Raw genomic sequence first — 19,073 nt, 5'->3', positions numbered from 1 at the left:
TATTATAGCAACACAGGCCGCTCCCCTTGTATACTATGACAGCACAGGATGCTACCCCTGTATATTATAGCAACACAGGCCGCTCCCCTTGTATACTATGACAGCACAGGATGCTACCCCTGTATATTATGACAACACACGCCACTCCTTCTGTATAGAAAGAAAATACATGCCGCTCACCCTATGTAATAATAGGAACAAGAAACCACAGGCCCCTCCGCCTGTATATTATGGCAACACAGGTCGCTCCTCCTGTATACTATGACAGTACAGGACGATACCCCTGTATATTATGCCACTACAAACATATATATTGGTAGATGCTCAATTAGCTTAGTGATATCATTCAGGTGCTCGAAAGGGAGGGGTATTTCTGAGCAAGAAAGAAAGGCAATTGGTTTCCCCCAGTACCCTGAATGATAACTGTAAACAGATATAAATCCCACATGATAATAGAATTCAGAGATCTTCGTTACACATATTTGAGCAAATGTGTGAATAAGCCCCAAAGCCGCATCAAGGAGTCTCTGTATATTTGGGGTCCCTAGCGCTATATCTAGGTGCAGGGTGTGGCACCCCAAAACACCAGCATAAGCCAGAAAGCCCAGAGTAGCATACCAGTGAAAACACTATACTTATGCCACTACCCCTGTATACAATGACGACACAGGATGCTAGACCTGTATATTATGACAACACAGGCCGCTCCCACTGTATACTATGACAGCACAGGATGCTACCCCTGTATATTATAGCAACACAGGCCGCTCCCCTTGTATACTATGACAGCACAGGATGCTACCCCTGTATATTATGACAACACACGCCACTCCTTCTGTATAGAAAGAAAATACATGCCGCTCACCCTATGTAATAATAGGAACAAGAAACCACAGGCCCCTCCGCCTGTATATTATGGCAACACAGGTCGCTCCTCCTGTATACTATGACAGTACAGGACGATACCCCTGTATATTATGCCACTACAAACATATATATTGGTAGATGCTCAATTAGCTTAGTGATATCATTCAGGTGCTCGAAAGGGAGGGGTATTTCTGAGCAAGAAAGAAAGGCAATTGGTTTCCCCCAGTACCCTGAATGATAACCATAACCAGATCTAAATCCCACATGATAATAGAATTCAGAGATCTTCGTTACACATATTTGAGCAAATGTGTGAATAAGCCCCAAAGCCGCATCAAGGAGTCTCTGTATATTTGGGGTCCCTAGCGCTATATCTAGGTGCAGGGTGTGGCATCCCAAAACACCAGCATAAGCCAGAAAGCCCAGCGTAGCATACCAGTGAAAAAACTATAGTTATGCCACTACCCCTGTATACAATGACGACACAGGATGCTAGACCTGTATATTATGACAACACAGGCCGCTCCCACTGTATACTATGACAGCACAGGATGCTACCCCTGTATATTATAGCAACACAGGCCGCTCCCCTATATACTATGACAGCACAGGATGCTACACCTGTATATTATAGCAACATAGGCCGCTCCCACTGTATACTATGACAGCACAGGATGCTACCCCTGTATATTATAGCAACACAGGCCGCTCCCCTTGTATACTATGACAGCACAGGATGCTACCCCTGTATATTATGACAACACACGCCACTCCTTCTGTATAGAAAGACAATACATGCCGCTCACCCTATATAATAATAGGAACAAGAAACCACAGGCCCCTCCACCTGTATATTATGGCAACACAGGTCGCTCCTCCTGTATACTATGACAGTACCGGACGATACCCCTGTATATTATGCCACTACAAACATATATATTGGTAGATGCTCAATTAGCTTAGTGATATCATTCAGGTGCTCGAAAGGGAGGGGTATTTCTGAGCAAGAAAGAAAGGCAATTGGTTTCCCCCAGTACCCTGAATGATAACCGTAAACAGATATAAATCCCACATGATAATAGAATTCAGAGATCTTCGTTACACATATTTGCGCAAATGTGTGAATAAGCCCCAAAGCCGCATCAAGGAGTCTCTGTATATTTGGGGTCCCTAGCGCTATATCTAGGTGCAGGGTGTGGCACCCCAAAACACCAGCATAAGCCAGAAAGCCCAGTGTAGCATACCAATGAAAAAACTATAGTTATGCCACTACCCCTGTATACAATGACGACACAGGATGCTAGACCTGTATATTATGACAACACAGGCCGCTCCCACTGTATACTTTGACAGCACAGGATGCTACCCATGTATATTATGACAACACAGGTCGCTCCCCCTGTATACTATGACAGCACAGGATGCAACCCCTGTATACTATGACAGCACAGACCACTTCTTCTGTATAGAAAGCCAATACATGCTGCTCACCCTATATAATAATAGTAACAAGACGCCACAGGCCCCTCCCCCTGTATACTATGACAGCACAGGCTGCTCCCCCTGTATCCAATGATGGCACAGGATGATATCCCTCTATATTATGACAATACAGGCCGCTCCCCCTGTATACTATGACAGCACAGGATGCTACCCCTGTACACTATGACAACACAGGATGCTCCCCCTGTATATTATGAAAACACAGGCTGCTCCTCCTGTATACTATGAAAGCACAGGATGCTACCCCTGTATATTACAGCAACACAGGCCGCTCCTCCTGTATACTATGACAGCACAGGATGCTACCCCTGTATATTATGAAAACACAGGCCGCTCCCCCTGTACACTATGAAAGCACAGGATGCTACCCCTGTATATTACAGCAACACAGGCCGCTCCTCCTGTATATTATGACAGCACAGGACCCTCCCCCTCTATACTATGACAGCACAGGCCGCTCCCCCTGTATACAATGACGGCACAGGATACTTCCCCTGTATATTATGACAACACAGGCCACTCCTTCTGTATAGAAAGCCAATACATGCTGCTCACCCTATATAATAATAGTAACAAGACACCACAGGCCCCTCCCCCTGTATACTATGACAGCACAGGCCGCTCCATCTGTATTCAATGACGGCACAGAATGATACCCCTGTATATTATGACAATACAGGCCGCTCCCCCTGTATACTATGACAGCACATTATGCTACCCTTGTATATTATGAAAACACAGGTCGCTCCCCCTGTATACTATGACAACACAGGATGCTACCCCTGTATATAATGAAAACACAGGCCGCTCCCCCTGTATACCATGACAGCACATGATGCTACCCCTGTAAATTATAGCAACACAGGCCACTCCCCCTGTATAATATGACAGCACATTATGACAACACAGGCCACTCCTTCTGTATAGAAAGCCAAAATATGCTGCTCACCCTATATAATAACAGTATCAAGACACCACAGGCTGCTCCCCCTGTATACTATGACAACACAGGCTGCTCCCCCTGTATACTATGACAACACAGGCTGCTCCCCTTGTATACTATGACAGCACAGGCCGCTCCCCCTGTATACAATGACGGCACAGGATGCTACCCCTGTATATTATGACAATACAGGCCGCTCCTTCTGTATAGAAAGCCAATACATGCTGCTTTCCCTATATAATAATAGTAACAAGACACCACAGGCCTCTCCGCCTGCATATTATGACAACACAGGTCGCTCCTCCTGTATACTATGAAAGTACAGGACGCTGCCCCTGTATATTATGCTACTACCCCTGTATACAATGACGACACAGGATGCTACCCCTGTATATTATGACAACACAGGCCACTCCCCCTGTATACTATGACAGCACAGGATGCTACCCCTGTATATTATGAAAACACAGGCCGCTCCTCCTGTATACTATGACAGCACAGGATGCTACCCCTGTATATTACAGCAACACAGGCCGCTCCTCCTGTATACTATGACAACACAGACCGCTCCCCCTGTATATTATGACAACACAGGCCACTCCCCCTGTATACTATGACAGCACATGATGCTACCCCTGTATATTATGTTAATACAGACCGCTCCCCCTGTATACTATGACAGCACAGGATGCTACCCTTGTATATTATGAAAACACAGGCCGCTCCTCCTGTATACTATGACAACACAGGATGCTACCCCTGTATACTATGACGGCACATGATGCTACCCCTGTATATTATGTAAACACAGGCCACTCCCCCTGTATACTATGACAGCACATGATGCTACCCCTGTATATTATGTTAATACAGACCGCTCCTCCTGTATACTATGACAACACAGGCCGCTCCCCCTGTATACTATGACGGCACAGGATGCTACCCTTGTATATTATGAAAACACAGGCCGCTCCTCCTGTATACTATGACAACACAGGCCGCTCCCCCTGTATACTATGACGGCACAGGATGCTACCCTTGTATATTATGAAAACACAGGCCGCTCCTCCTGTATACTATGACAACACAGGCCGCTCCCCCTGTATACTATGACGGCACAGGATGCTACCCTTGTATATTATGAAAACACAGGTCGCTCCCCCTGTATACTATGCCAGCACAGGATGCTACCCCTGTATACAATGACAGCACAGGCCACTCCTTCTGTATAGAAAGCCAATACATGCTGCTCTCCCTATATAATAATAGTAACAAGACACCACAGGCCCCTCCCCCTGTATACTATGACAGCACAGGCCGCTCCATCTGTATTCAATGACGGCACAGAATGATACCCCTGTATATTATGACAATACAGGCCGCTCCCCCTGTATACTATGACAGCACATTATGCTACCCTTGTATATTATGAAAACACAGGTCGCTCCCCCTGTATACTATGACAACACAGGATGCTACCCCTGTATATAATGAAAACACAGGCCGCTCCCCCTGTATACCATGACAGCACATGATGCTACCCCTGTAAATTATAGCAACACAGGCCACTCCCCCTGTATAATATGACAGCACAGGATGACAACACAGGCCGCTCCTCCTGTATACTATGACAGCACAGGATGCTCCCCCTGTATATTATGACAATACAGGCCGCTCCCCCCGTTTACGATGACAGCACAGGATGCTACCCCTGTATATTATGACAACACAGGCCGCTCCCCCTGTATAGTATGACAGCACAGGATGCTATCCCTGTATATTATGACAACACAGGCCACTGCCCCTGTATACTATGACAGAACAGGCCGCTCCCCTGTATACAATGACGGCACAGGATGCTATCCCTGTATATTATGACAATACAGGCCGCTCCCCCTGTATACTATGACAGCACAGGATGACAACACAGGCCGCTCCTCCTGTATAATATGACAGCACAGGATGCTACCCCTGTATATTATGACAATACAGGCCGCTCCCCCTGTATACGATGACAGCACAGGATGCTACCCCTGTATATTATGACAACACAGGCCGCTCCCGCTGTATACTATGACAGCACAGGATGCTATCCCTGTATATTAAGACAACACAGGCCGCTCCCCCTGTATACTAGGACAGCACAGGATGCTAATATAGAAAGCCAATACATGCCGCTCACCCTATATAATAATAATAAGACACCACAGGACCCTCCACCTGTATATTATGACAGTACAGGCCGCTACCCCTGTATATTATGACAACACATGCTGCTCCCCTGAATATTAATACAACACAGGTCGCTCCCCCTGTATAGTACAATGCCAAAGGACACAACACACAACACCTGTAATGCTCCATTTATGGAAATACAGTAACGGTGGGGTCTGCGCCACCCGTATTACGGTAACGGCAGGGTCTGCTCCACCCGTATTACGGCAACGGCGTGGTCTGCGCCATCTGTATTACGGTAACGGCGGGGTCTGTGTCACCTGTATTACGGTAACGGCGGGCTCTGCGCCACCTGTATTACGGTAACGGCGGGGCCTGCGCCACCTGTATTACGGTAACGCCGGGGTCTTAAACTCCGGGGTCTGCTCCGCTTGTATTACTGTAACGCCGGAGTCTGCACCACCTGTATTACGGTAACGCCGGGGTCTTTAACTCCGGGGTCTAAGCCGCTTTTATTACGGTAACGCCGGGGTCTGCACCACCTGTATTACGGTAACGCCGGGGTCTGCACCACCTGTATTACGGTAACGGCGGGGTCTGCACCTCCTGTATTACGGTAACGGCAGGGTCTGCACCACCTGTATTACGGTAACGGCGGGGTCTGCGCCACCTGTATTATGATAACTACGGGGTCTGCGCCACCTGTATTATGGTAACTACGGGGTCTACGCCACCTGTATTACGGTAACGTCGGGGTCTGCACCACCTGTATTACGTTAGCGCCGGGGTCTGCGTCACCTGTATTAAGGTAACGGCGGGGTCTGCGCCACTGTATTACGGTAACGGCGGGGTCTGCGCCACCTGTATTACGGTAACGGCAGGGGCTGCGCCACCTTTATTACGGTAACGGCGGGGTCTGTGACGCCTGTATTACGGTAACGGCGGGGTCTGTGACGCCTGTATTACGGTAACGGCGGGGTCTGCGACGCCTGTATTACGGTAACGGCGGGGTCTGCGCCACCTGTATTATGGTAACTACGGGGTCTGTGCCACCTGTATTATGGTAACTACGGGGTCTACGCCACCTGTATTACGGTAACTATGGGGTCTGCGCCACTGTAATACGGTAACGGCGGGGTCTGCGCCACCTGTATTACGGTAACGTCGGGGTCTGCACCACCTGTATTACGTTAGCGCCGGGGTCTGCGTCACCTGTATTAAGGTAACGGCGGGGTCTGCTCCACCTGTATTACGGTAACGGCGGGGTCTGCGTCACCTGTATTACGGTAACGGCGAGGTCTGCGACACCTGTATTACGGTAACGGCGGGGTCTGCTCCACCTGTATTACGGTAACGGCGGCGTCTGCGCCACCTGTATTATGGTAACGGCGGGGTCTGCGCCACCTGTATTACGGTAACGGCGGGGTCTGCGCCACCTGTATTACGGTAACGGCGGGGTCTGCACCTCCTGTATTGCGGTAATGGCGGGGTCTGCTCCACCTGTATTACGGTAACGGCGGGGTCTGCGCCACCTTTATTACGGTAACGGTGGGGTCTGTGACGCCTGTATTACGGTAACGGCGGGGTCTGCGACGCCTGTATTACGGTAACGGCGGGGTCTGCGCCACCTGTATTATGGTAACTACGGGGTCTGCGCCACCTGTATTATGGTAACTACGGGGTCTACGCCACCTGTATTACGGTAACTATGGGGTCTGCGCCACTGTAATACGGTAACGGCGGGGTCTGCGCCACCTGTATTACGGTAACGTCGGGGTCTGCACCACCTGTATTACGTTAGCGCCGGGGTCTGCGTCACCTGTATTAAGGTAACGGCGGGGTCTGCTCCACCTGTATTACGGTAACGGCGGGGTCTGCGTCACCTGTATTACGGTAACGGCGAGGTCTGCTCCACCTGTATTACGGTAACGGCGGGGTCTGCGCCACCTGTATTACGGTAACGGCGGGGTCTGCGCCACCTGTATTACGGTAACGGCGGGGTCTGCACCTCCTGTATTGCGGTAATGGCGGGGTCTGCACCACCTGTATTACGGTAACGGCGGGGTCTGCTCCACCTGTATCACGGTAACGGCGGGGTCTGCGTCACCTGTATTACAGTAATAGGACACTAGAGTGTCAGCCACCTGTACAGGGATAATGCAGCACCAGAGGCTGCTCCAGCTGCACTATAACAAGGCACCAGAGGCTGCTCCCCCTGTAGTACAGAACCTGACACCAGAGCTGCTCAGCCTATAGAATAATAATAATAATATCTTTACCTGCTGCCAGACACAGCAATGGCTGCTCTCTGCTCCTGCTGCCTTGTGGGAATGATAGAAGGAAGGCGGAGCTCAGACCAGGGGAAAATGGCCGCCGCTCCTGACGTCACTAGACCGTCAGGGAATCTATTGCGGTTTGTTCTTATTGCTGCTGCCGGACTGGTCTACAAGAAAATGGCCGCCGGCCTCCTGCACTGAGGACTTTTATGGTTTAAATATTACTGGGGGCGGAGGTGCAGGCGTGGTGTAGAGGGGAGGGGCCAATAACCAGAAAGCAGCCTTTGCCAATCATGCCCTACTTCCTGACTGTGCGTTCCACCTTACTTCCGGACTGTGCGTTCCACATACAGGAAGTGAGTTTTCATCGACTGCTTGCTGCCTCGCAGTGTCCGTGGAGATCAGGTAATGGCGTCTTACTATACAGGGGGAGCAGCCTGTGGTGCCCTGATATTATTACTATACAGGGGGAGCAGCCTGTGGTGTCCTGATATTATTACTATACAGGGGGAGCAGCCTGTGGTGTCCTGTTATTATTATTATACAGGGGGAGCAGCCTGTGGTGTCCTGTTATTATTATTCAGGGGGAGCAGCTTGTGGTGTCCTGTTATTATTATTATACAGGGGGAGCAGCCTGTGGTGTCCTGTTGTTATTATTATTATTATACAGGGGGAGCAGCCTGTGGTGTCCTGTTATTATTATTATACAGGGGGAGCAGCCTGTGGTGTCCTGTTATTATTATTATACAGGGGGAGCAGCCTGTGGTGTCCTGTTATTATTATTATTATTATTATTATTATACAGGGGGAGCAGCTTGTGGTGTCCTGTTATTATTATTATACAGAGGAGCAGCATGTGGTGTCCTGTTATTATTATACAGGGGGAGCGACTTGTAGTGTCCTATTATATTTTTTCTGGGGGAACAGCCTATTGTGTGATTTTATTATTAATATAAAGGGAGAGCAGAATGGGGTGTGCTGTTGTTTTTAGTGTTATACAGAGTGAGCAAGTTTTTGTGTACGGTTATTATTATACAGGGACAGCAGCTTGTGGTGTCCTGGTATTATTATTATACATTGGGAGTGATGGTGATTTCCTACAATACAGGAGGAATGGTCTGTGGTGTCCTGCTTTTAAATACATCTGTTATTATTGTTATACTGGGGTGCAGCCTTTAGTGTCGTTATTATTATTACTACAGGTTGATTATCCCATATCCAAATATTCCGAAATACAGACTTTTTTGAGTGAGATAGTGAAACCTTTGTTTTTTGATGGCTCAATGTACACAAACTTTGTTCAATGCACAAAGTTATAAAAAAATATTGGCTAAAATTACCTTCCGGCTGTGTGTATAAGGTGTATATGTAACATAAATGCGTTCTGTGCTTAGACTTGGGTTCCATCACCATGATATCTCATTATGGTATGCAATTTATTCCAAAATACGGAATAATCCAATATCCAAAATACCTCTGGTCCCAAGCATTTTGGATAAGGGATACTGTGGGGATTGGAAATATTGCTCAAAATCTAGGATGTATTAAAGCAGAGACCGTAATATCCCTGGCATGTGTATCAGCTGATAATTGGAGCAGTATGAAGTAAATGTATATCAGACTCCTGGGAGTGTCACAGTGACATAACATATCTATAATAATAATACAGGAACATGACTGGGGAGGTGAGGGCATCTGGGAATAGCACAGTGACATCACTTATATCTATAATACTAATAATAATAATAATACAGGAACATGACTGGGGAGGTGAGGGAATCTGGGAATATCACAGTGACATCACTTATATCTATAATACTAATAATAATAATACAGGAACATGACTGGGGAGCTGAGGGGATCTGGGAGTATCACAGTGACATCACTTATATCTATAGTAATAATACAGGGACATGACTGGGGAGGTGAGGGCATCTGGGAATATCACAGTGACATCACTTATATCTATAGTAATAATACAGGGACATGACTGGGGAGGTGAGGGAATCTGGGAGCATCATAGTGACATCACTTATATCTATAGTAATAATACAGGGACATGACTGGGGAGGTGAGGGGATCTGGGAGCGTCACATTTACATTACTTATATCTATAGTAATAATACAGGAATATGACTGGGTAGGTGATGGGATCTGGGACCATCACAGTGATGTCACTTATATCTATAGTTGTAGTACAGGTACATGACTGGGGAGGTGAAGGGATCTGGGAGTGTCACTATGACATCACTTATATCTATAGCTATAATACAGAAATATCACTGGGGAGGAGAGGGGATCTGTGAGCATCACCGTGACATAACTTATATCTCTAGTAATAATACAGGGACGTGACTGGGGAAGTGAGGGGATCTGGGAGTATTTGCAGCTATATTGATGTCTCCCCATTTTGCAGGGTTACACAGTAGTGAAGAAGATATCTGGTGAGTGTGAGACACCCAGCAGCCATCCTCGTGTGTCAGGCGGACTAAGCACGACCCACAGCCCCATCACAGTGCCTCCACCTCACTCACTGATACATGAGAGACACAGTGACCAGAAGATCCTGGAACTCACCAACAAGATCATTCAGCTGCTGACTGGAGAGGTGACTGCTGGGAATGGGACATTATACAGTAACACCAGGGGACGTGTCTGGGTGATGACTGGAGAGGTGACTGCTGGGAATGGGACATTATATAGTAACACCAGGGGATGTGTCTGGGTGATGACTGGAGAGGTGACTGCTGGGAATGGGACATTATACAGTAACACCAGGGAATGTGTCTGGGTGAGGACTGGAGAGGTGACTGCTGGGAATGGGGCATTATACAGAAACACCAGGGGATGTGTCCAGGTTATGACAGGAGAGGTGACTGCTGGGAATGGGGCATTGTACAGTAACACCAGGGGATGTGTCTGGGTGGTGACTGCTGGGAATGGGACATTATACAGTAACACCGGGGGGATGTTTCTGGGTGATGACTGGAGAGGTGACTGCTGGGAATGGGGCATTATACAGTAACACCAGGGGACGTGTCTGGGTGATGACTGGAGAGGTGACTGCTGGCAATGGGGCATTATACAGTAACACCGGGGGATGTGTCCGGGTGATGACTGGAGAGGTGACTGCTGGGAATGGGACATTATACAGTAACACCAGGGGATGTGTCTGGGTGATGACTGGAGAGGTGACTGCAGGGAATGGGGCATTATACAGTAACACGAGGGATGTGTCTGGGTGATGACTGGAGAGGTGACTGCTGGCAATGGGGCATTATACAGTAACACCAGGGGATGTGTCTGGGTGATGACTAGAGAGGTGACTGCTGGGAATGGGACATTATACAGTAACACCAGGGGATGTGTCTGGGTGATGACTGGAGAGGTGACTGCTGGGAATGGAGCATTATACAGTAACACCAGGGGATGTGTCTGGGTGATGACTGGAGAGGTGACTGCTGGGAATGGGGCATTATACAGTAACACCAGGGGACGTGTCTGGGTGATGACTGGAGAGGTGACTGCTGGGAATGGGGCATTATACAGTAACACCAGGGGATGTGTCTGGGTGATGACTGTATCACTGTGTGTGTCAGGTTCCTATAAGGTGTCAGGATGTCACTGTCTATGTCTCCATGCAGGAGGTGGAGTATATAGAGGAACACAAGGGTCTTTACATGGACGTGATGATGGAGAATCACCGGCCCCTCACATCACTGGGTAAGAGGAGACTGTCATGTATTGTACAGGGGAGAGCAGGTATGGGGGCCCCCTATATACACACATCATCTGATAATCGCATATATACACTGTACTCAGTCACTGTGTGTCTCCTACAGATGGGCCCAGTAACAGAGATACCCCAGAGAGATGTCCCCGTCCTCTGTATTCCGAGGATTGTACAGAGGAGAATCACAGGATCCCACAGGAGGATCAGGTAGGCGGTATTTAGGGTCTCCCCAATATACCAAAGTGACTGTCACTATATGATCTGTAGAGGAGCTGTGCGTCTTATACACTGATATTATATTGTTTCACCTCAGTTTAACCTGACTGTATGCAAATGTCATTATAGGTTTTGTTATTTTATTTGTAGGTAGAACGTCTGTCTAATATTAAAACAGAAGATACAGAGGGAGAAGAAGAGACGTATGTGACTGATATAAAGGCAGAAGATATAGAGGGAGAAGAAGAGACGTATGTGACTGATATAAAGGCAGAAGATATAGAGGGAGAAGAAGAGACGTATGTGACTGATATAAAGGCAGAAGATACAGAGGGAGAAGAAGAGACGTATGTGAGGGGTGATCAGCAGTGTAAGGAGGAGGAGATCCCTACAGATATCAGCACAGGTGAGTAATAAACACTTATTACAGAAGTCACATATTCTCCTTCCTCAGTCACTACAGCAATCTCTTATCCTACACCCTCCTCTGTCAGTACAGACTAATGTGGAATATGTATTTCTGCTGCGGGGTACACTGGGCTCCACAGGGAATGACATTGGGATGTAGAGTAGGCTCTTGATCCGATGCACCAACAGGCTCAAAGCTTTGACCTTCTTCCCAGAATGCATAGCGCCATTCCTCTATAACCCCACCTTTGTGCACAGGAGCTCAGTTTTGTAGTTGGTGCCATGCAGTAAGCAGGCATACAACACGGGTGCTGCAGCCCCAGGAAATAGCTTTTTAAAGAAATTCATGCCTCACAAGAAGATGCTGGCTCGCTACCCCCTCGCTGCGGAGCTAAGTAAAAATTGGGAATCACACCCGCCAGTGGATTCGCAGGTGGCGCAGCTGGTGGTATCCTCAGCTCTGCCCGTAACTATTGTCACGTCCCTGAGAGAGCCGACGGATAAGCGTGTGGAGGGTTGTTTAAAGGCAATTTACACCCTAACCGGTGCTGCACATAGGCCCACCATTGCCGCGACATGGGCTGCAGAAGCTGTGGAAGCGTGGGCTCAGGAGCTGGAGGCGGAGTTGCCGTCCAACGCTTCTGATCATGCTAGACAATGCTTGTCATATATTGTCACAGCGTGTCATTACATTAAGGAGGCGGCTTCGGATACAGGTATTCTGGCGGCCAAGGTTTCTACTACGTCCATACTGGCTCGCCGGATTCTATGGTTGCAGTCCTTGTCTGTGGATCTGTCTTCTAAGAAAACCCTGGAGGTACTCCCATTTAAGGGAGACATTCTTTTCGGAGAAGACCTCAATAAGATAGTGGCTGACTTAGCTTCTGCTAAAACAATGTGTTTACCTAGTATTGCCCCTTCGTTGCCGAAGGCTAAGAGTACTCCCTTGTCCTTCAGGGTAAGCAAAGGGTCAGGCGTACTCGAAACAGGTACGCACTTCCAAACCAAATAAGCACAAACTGGCCTGGGCTACCCGTCAGCCTGCTTCCAAAACTAAATTGCCTGCCGCATGGGGGATCCTAGGGTGGGGGGGCGACTTCTAGGGTATACCCAGGAATGGTTGAAGACCACTTCCGATGCCTGGGTACGGGAAGTCGTCACTTGAGGTTACACCGTATCTTTCAAAAATCGCCCCTCTCATAGATTTTGCCTGATAGACATCCCTTCGGATCAGGTAAAGGCAAAAACTCTTCATTCGGTGGTACAGTCCCTACTGGACACAGGAGTGGTAGTACAGGTGCCTCTGGCTCAGAGAGGCAAGGGGTACTATTCACCGCTGTTCCTAGTCCCGAAACCGAATGGGTCTTCCCGGCCCATTCTCAACCTCAAGTCCTTGAACAAATTTGTGAAGGTCTCCAAGTTTCGTATGGAAACTCTTCGCTCTATTGTTCTGGCATTGGAACCTGGGGATTATATGGTCTCCCTGGACATACAGGATGCTTACCTGCATATTCCCATTGCAATGTCGCATCAGCAATACCTGAGGTTTGCGGTTGGCAACCTCCATTACCAATTTTGGGCGTTACCCTTTGGTTTGACCACGGCTCCACAAGTCTTCACCAAGGTTCTGGTGGTCATGACGGCTGTGCTCCGCCGTCAAGGGGTCAGGATCGTACCGTACCTGGACGACTTGTTGATCCTGGCAAATTCCCCAGAAACTCTCCTACGCCATCTGCATCTGACTATCCAGTTTCTGCAAGCCCACGGGTGGCTCATCAACTGGAAGAAATCTTCCCTGGCCCCTGCTTGGAGCATGGTGCACCTGTGGGCAGAGGCGGATTGGCCATAGGGCTTGCAAGGAAGATTCCCGGTAGGCCGACGCACCTGTGGGGCCTGTTTTGTTTGAGGACATGTGGTCCTTTTTATAGACATAACGAATAAGATACAGAATAATTTGCATATATGAAAATGACTTTGCCACTTAGCCTGTGATTGCAGATGATCTAGTGTATGCTCTGTCTGTCTGCTTGGCTGACATATAAGATTGAGTGAATAGTGATTGGGATACGGTTGGTGTAATAAGCAAGAAAATATATCTACCTAAAGAATTATATAGTTTCCTAAATTCTGAAGGTGTACCATATAATGTGCTCATAATATGTAATTTTATTTATTTTTAACTTCCCCCTTGATGCTGGACATGCCCACTATCTGGAAAGTCTTGGGGGGAGGGTGCTGCTGCCCTGGCCCATGGCTACACCTTACACCTCTGGTGCTGCCCATGTGGGGCCACTAGTACATATTTCTCTGACGTCCTAGTGGATGCTGGGAACTCCGTAAGGACCATGGGGAATAGCGGCTCCGCAGGAGACTGGGCACAAATAAGAAAGCTTTAGGACTACCTGGTGTGCACTGGCTCCTCCCCTATGACCCTCCTCCAGACCTCAGTTAGATCTTTGTGCCCGGCTGAGCTGGATGCACACTAGGGGCTCTCCTGAGCTCCTAGAAAGAAAGTTAGATTTAGGTTTTTTTATTTTCAGTGAGACCTGCTGGCAACAGGCTCACTGCTACGAGGGACTGAGGGGAGAAGAAGCGAACCTACCTGCTTGCAGCTAGCTTGGGCTTCTTAGGCTACTGGACACCATTAGCTCCAGAGGGATCGAACACAGGCCTAAACTCTGTCGTCCGGTCCCGGAGCCGCGCCACCGTCCTCCTTACAGAGCCAGAAGCAAGAAGTGGTCCAGAAAATCGGCGGCAGAAGACATCAGTCTTCATCAAGGTAGTGCACAGCACTGCAGCTGTGCGCCATTGCTCCTCATGCACACCTCACACTGCGGTCACTGACGGGTGCAGGGCGCTGGGGGGGGTCGCCCTGAGCAGCAATAACACACCTTGGCTGGCAAATATACACCATATATAGTCCAAAGGGCTATATAGGTGTAAATTAACCCCTGCCAGATTTCCAGAAAAAGCGGGGGAAAGTCAGCCGAGAAAGGGGCGGAGCTATCTCCCTCAGCACACCGGCGCCATTTTCCCTCACAGCTCCGCTGGAAGGATCGCTCCCTGGCTCTCCCCTGCAGTCCTGCACTACAGAAAGGGTAAAAAAGAGAGGGGGGGGCACTCAATTTAGGCGCAGTGTATGATATAAAAGCAGCTATAAGGGAAAACACTCTGTATAGTGATATCCCAGTATATATAGCGCTCTGGTGTGTGCTGGCATACTCTCCCTCTGTCTCTCCAAAGGGCTAGTGGGGTCCTGTCCTCTATCAGAGCATTCCCGGTGTGTGTGCTGTGTGTCGGTATGGCTGTGTCGACATGTATGATGAGGAGAATTATGTGGAGGCGGAGCAAATGCCTGTAAATGTGATGTCACCCCCTGCGGGGTCGACACCTGAGTGGATGGACTTATGGAAGGAATTACGTGAAAGTGTCAACTCCTTACACAAAAGGTTTGACGACATGGGACAGCCGGCTACTCAGCTTGTGCCTGTCCAGGCGTCTCAAAGGCCATCAGGGGCTCTAAAACGCCCGCTACCTCAGATGGCAGATACAGACGTCGACACTTATACCGACTCCAGTGTCGACGACGAGGAGACTAATGTAACTTCCAATAGGGCCACCGGTTACATGATTGAGGCAATGAAAAATGTTTTACACATTACTGACATTACCCCAGGTACCACTAAAAAGGGTATTATGTTTGGTGAGAAAAAACTACCCGTAGCTTCTCTGACGTCCTAGTGGATGCTGGGAACTCCGTAAGGACCATGGGGGGGATAGCGGCTCCGCAGGAGTCTGGGCACATCTAAAGAAAGCTTTAGGACTACCTGGTGTGCACTGGCTCCTCCCCCTATGACCCTCCTCCAAGCCTCAGTTAGATCTCTGTGCCCGAACGAGAAGGGTGCACACTAGGGGCTCTCCTGAGCTTCTTGGTGAAAGTTTTAGTTTAGGTTTTTTATTTTCAGTGAGTCCTGCTGGCAACAGGCTCACTGCATCGAGGGACTAAGGGGAGAAGAAGCGAACTCACCTGCTTGCAGAGTGGATTGGGCTTCTTGGCTACTCGACATTAGCTCCAGAGGGACGATCACAGGTCCAGCCTGGATGGGTCCCGGAGCCGCGCCGCCGGCCCCCTTACAGAGCCAGAAGAGCGAAGAGGTCCGGAAAAATCGGCGGCAGAAGACGTTCCTGTCTTCAATAAGGTAGCGCACAGCACCGCAGCTGTGCGCCATTGCTCTCAGCACACTTCACACTCCGGTCACTGAGGGTGCAGGGCGCTGGGGGGGGCGCCCTGAGACGCAATAAAACAAATACCTTACATGGCAAAAAATACATCACATATAGCTCCTGGGCTATATGGATGCATTTAACCCCTGCTAGAACATACAGAAAAACGGAAGATAAGGCCGCCGAAAAGGGGGCGGAGCCTATCTCCTCAGCACACTGGCGCCATTTTCCCTCACAGCTCAGTTGGAGGGAAGCTCCCTGGCTCTCCCCTGCAGTCACTACACTACAGAAAGGGTTAAAAAAAGAGAGGGGGGCACTAATTAGGCGCAGTATTAAAACATACAGCAGCTATAAAGGGAAAAACACTTATATAAGGTTATCCCTGTATATATATATATATATATATATAGCGCTCTGGTGTGTGCTGGCAAACTCTCCCTCTGTCTCCCCAAAGGGCTCGTGGGGTCCTGTCCTCTATCAGAGCATTCCCTGTGTGTGTGCTGTGTGTCGGTACGTTTGTGTCGACATGTGTGAGGAGAAAAATGATGTGGAGACGGAGCAGATTGTCTGTAATAGTGATGTCACCCCCTAGGGGGTCGACACCTGAGTGGATGTACTGTTGAAAATTACGTGACAGTGTCAGCTCTGTATAAAAGACAGTGGTTGACATGAGACAGCCGGCTACTCAGCTTGTGCCTGTCCAGACGTCTCGTAGGCCGTCAGGGGCTCTAAAGCGTCCGTTACCTCAGATGGCAGATACAGACGCTGACACGGATACTGACTCCTGTAGATAACCGTGTTTTCCAATAGGGCCACACGTTGCATGATTGAGGCAATGGAAAATGTTTACACATTTCTGATAATACGAGTACCACCAAAAAGGGGTATTATGTTTGGTGAGGAAAAACTACCTGTAGTTTTCCTGAATCTGAGAAATAAAATGAGGTGTGTGATGATGCGTGGGTTTCCCCCCGATAACAATTGATCATTTCTAAAAAGTTATTGGCAGTATACCTTTTCCCGCCAGAGGTTAGGGTGCGTTGGGAGACACCCCCTAGGGTGGATAAGGCGCTCACACGCTTGTAAGAACAAGGGCTCTACCCTCTCCTGAGATGGCCGCCCTTAAGGATCCTGCTGATAGAAAGCAGGAGGGTATCCTAAAATGTATTTACACACATACTGGTGTTATACTGCGACCAGCAATCGCCTCAGCCTGGAGGTGCAGTGCTGGGTTGGCGTGGTCGGATTCCCTGACTGGAAATATTGATATCCTAGATAAGGACAGTATATTATTGCCTATAGAGCATTTAAAAGATGCATTTCTATATATGCGTGATGCACAGCGGAATATTTGCCGACTGGCATCAAGTATAAGTGCGTTGTCCATTTCTGCCAGTAAAGTGGTCAGGTGATGCGGATTCCAAACGGCATTTGGAAGTATTGCCTTAAAAAAGGGGACATTTGGGGTCGGTCTTTCAGACCTGGGGGCCACGGCAACAGCTGGGATATCCACGTTTGTACCACAGGTCGCCTCTCAAAATAAGACAATGTATTATCAGGCGCAGTCCTTGTTGGCAAGCGGACAAAAGGTTCCTCTTTTCTGCTCGTGACAGAGGGAGAGGAAAAAGGCTGCAGAGATCAGCCAGTTCCCAGGAACAGAAACCCTTTCCCGCCTCTGCCAAGCCCTCAGTATGACGCTAGGGCTTTACAAGCTCAGGCACGGTGGGGGCCCGTTCTCAATGAATTTCCGTGCGCAGTGGGCTCACTCGCAAGTAGACCCCTGGATCCTTCAGGTAATATTTCAGGGGTACAAATTGGAATTCGAGACGTATCCCCCTCGCCGTTTCCAAAAGTCGGTTTTACCGACGTCTCCCTCTGACAGGGAGGCAGTTTTGGAAGCCATTCACAAGCTGTATTCCCAGCAGGTGATAATCAAGGTACCCCTCCTGCAACAGGGAACGGGGTATTATTCCACATTATTGTGGTACCGAAGCCAGACGGCTCGGTGAGACCGATTCTAAATCTAAAATCTTTGAACACTTACATACAGAGGTTCAAATTCAAGATGGAGTCACTCAGAGCAGTGATTGCGAACCTGGAAGAAGGGGACTACATGATGTCTCGGGACATCAAGGATGCTTACCTTCATGTCAAAATTTACCCTTCTCACCAAGGGTACCTCAGGTTATGGTACAGAACTGTCACTATCAGTTCAGACGCTGCCGTAGGGCTGGTCCACGGCACCCCGGGTCTTTACTAAAGTAATGACCGAAATGATGATATTCCTTCGAAGGAAGGGAATTTTAGTTATCCTTTACTTGGACGATTCCCTGATAAGGGTAAGATCCAGGGAACAGTTGGAGGTCGGTGTAGCACTATCTCAGGTAGTGTTGCGGCAGCACGATTGGATTCTCAATATTCCAAAATTGCAGCTGGTTCCGACGACTTGTCTTCTGTTCCTAGGAATGATCCTGGACACAGTCCAGAAAGAAGGTGTTTCTCCCGGAGGAGAAAGCCAGGGAGTTATCCGAGCTAGTCAGGAACCTCCTAAAACCGAACCAAGTCTCAGTGCATCAATGCACAAGGGTTCTGGGTAAAAAATGGTGGCTTCCTACGAAGCAATCCCATTCGGCAGATTCCACGCAAGACTTTCCAATGGGATCTACTGGACAAATGGTCCGGGTCGCATCTTCAGATGCATCAGCGGATAACCCTGTCACCAGGGACA

At 48.6% G+C, this 19,073-nt stretch overlaps 1 protein-coding gene across 1 annotated transcript in view; it reads left to right on the top strand.

Moving 5' to 3' along the window:
* The first annotated feature begins 8,081 nt into the window (after nucleotides 1–8,081).
* Nucleotides 8,082–19,073, top strand: part of LOC134984665 (oocyte zinc finger protein XlCOF7.1-like) — a 57,818-nt gene continuing 46,826 nt past the window's right edge. The window contains exons 1-5 of the mRNA XM_063950193.1: nucleotides 8,082–8,169; nucleotides 10,181–10,372; nucleotides 11,409–11,487; nucleotides 11,607–11,704; nucleotides 11,864–12,119. Coding sequence (XP_063806263.1) covers nucleotides 11,445–11,487; nucleotides 11,607–11,704; nucleotides 11,864–12,119 — 397 coding nt within the window. The 5' untranslated portion in view covers nucleotides 8,082–8,169; nucleotides 10,181–10,372; nucleotides 11,409–11,444. The remainder of the gene's footprint in view (nucleotides 8,170–10,180; nucleotides 10,373–11,408; nucleotides 11,488–11,606; nucleotides 11,705–11,863; nucleotides 12,120–19,073) is intronic.

This window comes from Pseudophryne corroboree (genome assembly GCF_028390025.1).
Source record: "Pseudophryne corroboree isolate aPseCor3 chromosome 3 unlocalized genomic scaffold, aPseCor3.hap2 SUPER_3_unloc_70, whole genome shotgun sequence".
NCBI lineage: Eukaryota > Metazoa > Chordata > Amphibia > Anura > Myobatrachidae > Pseudophryne > Pseudophryne corroboree.
This window is presented reverse-complemented; position numbering and strand designations above follow the sequence as displayed.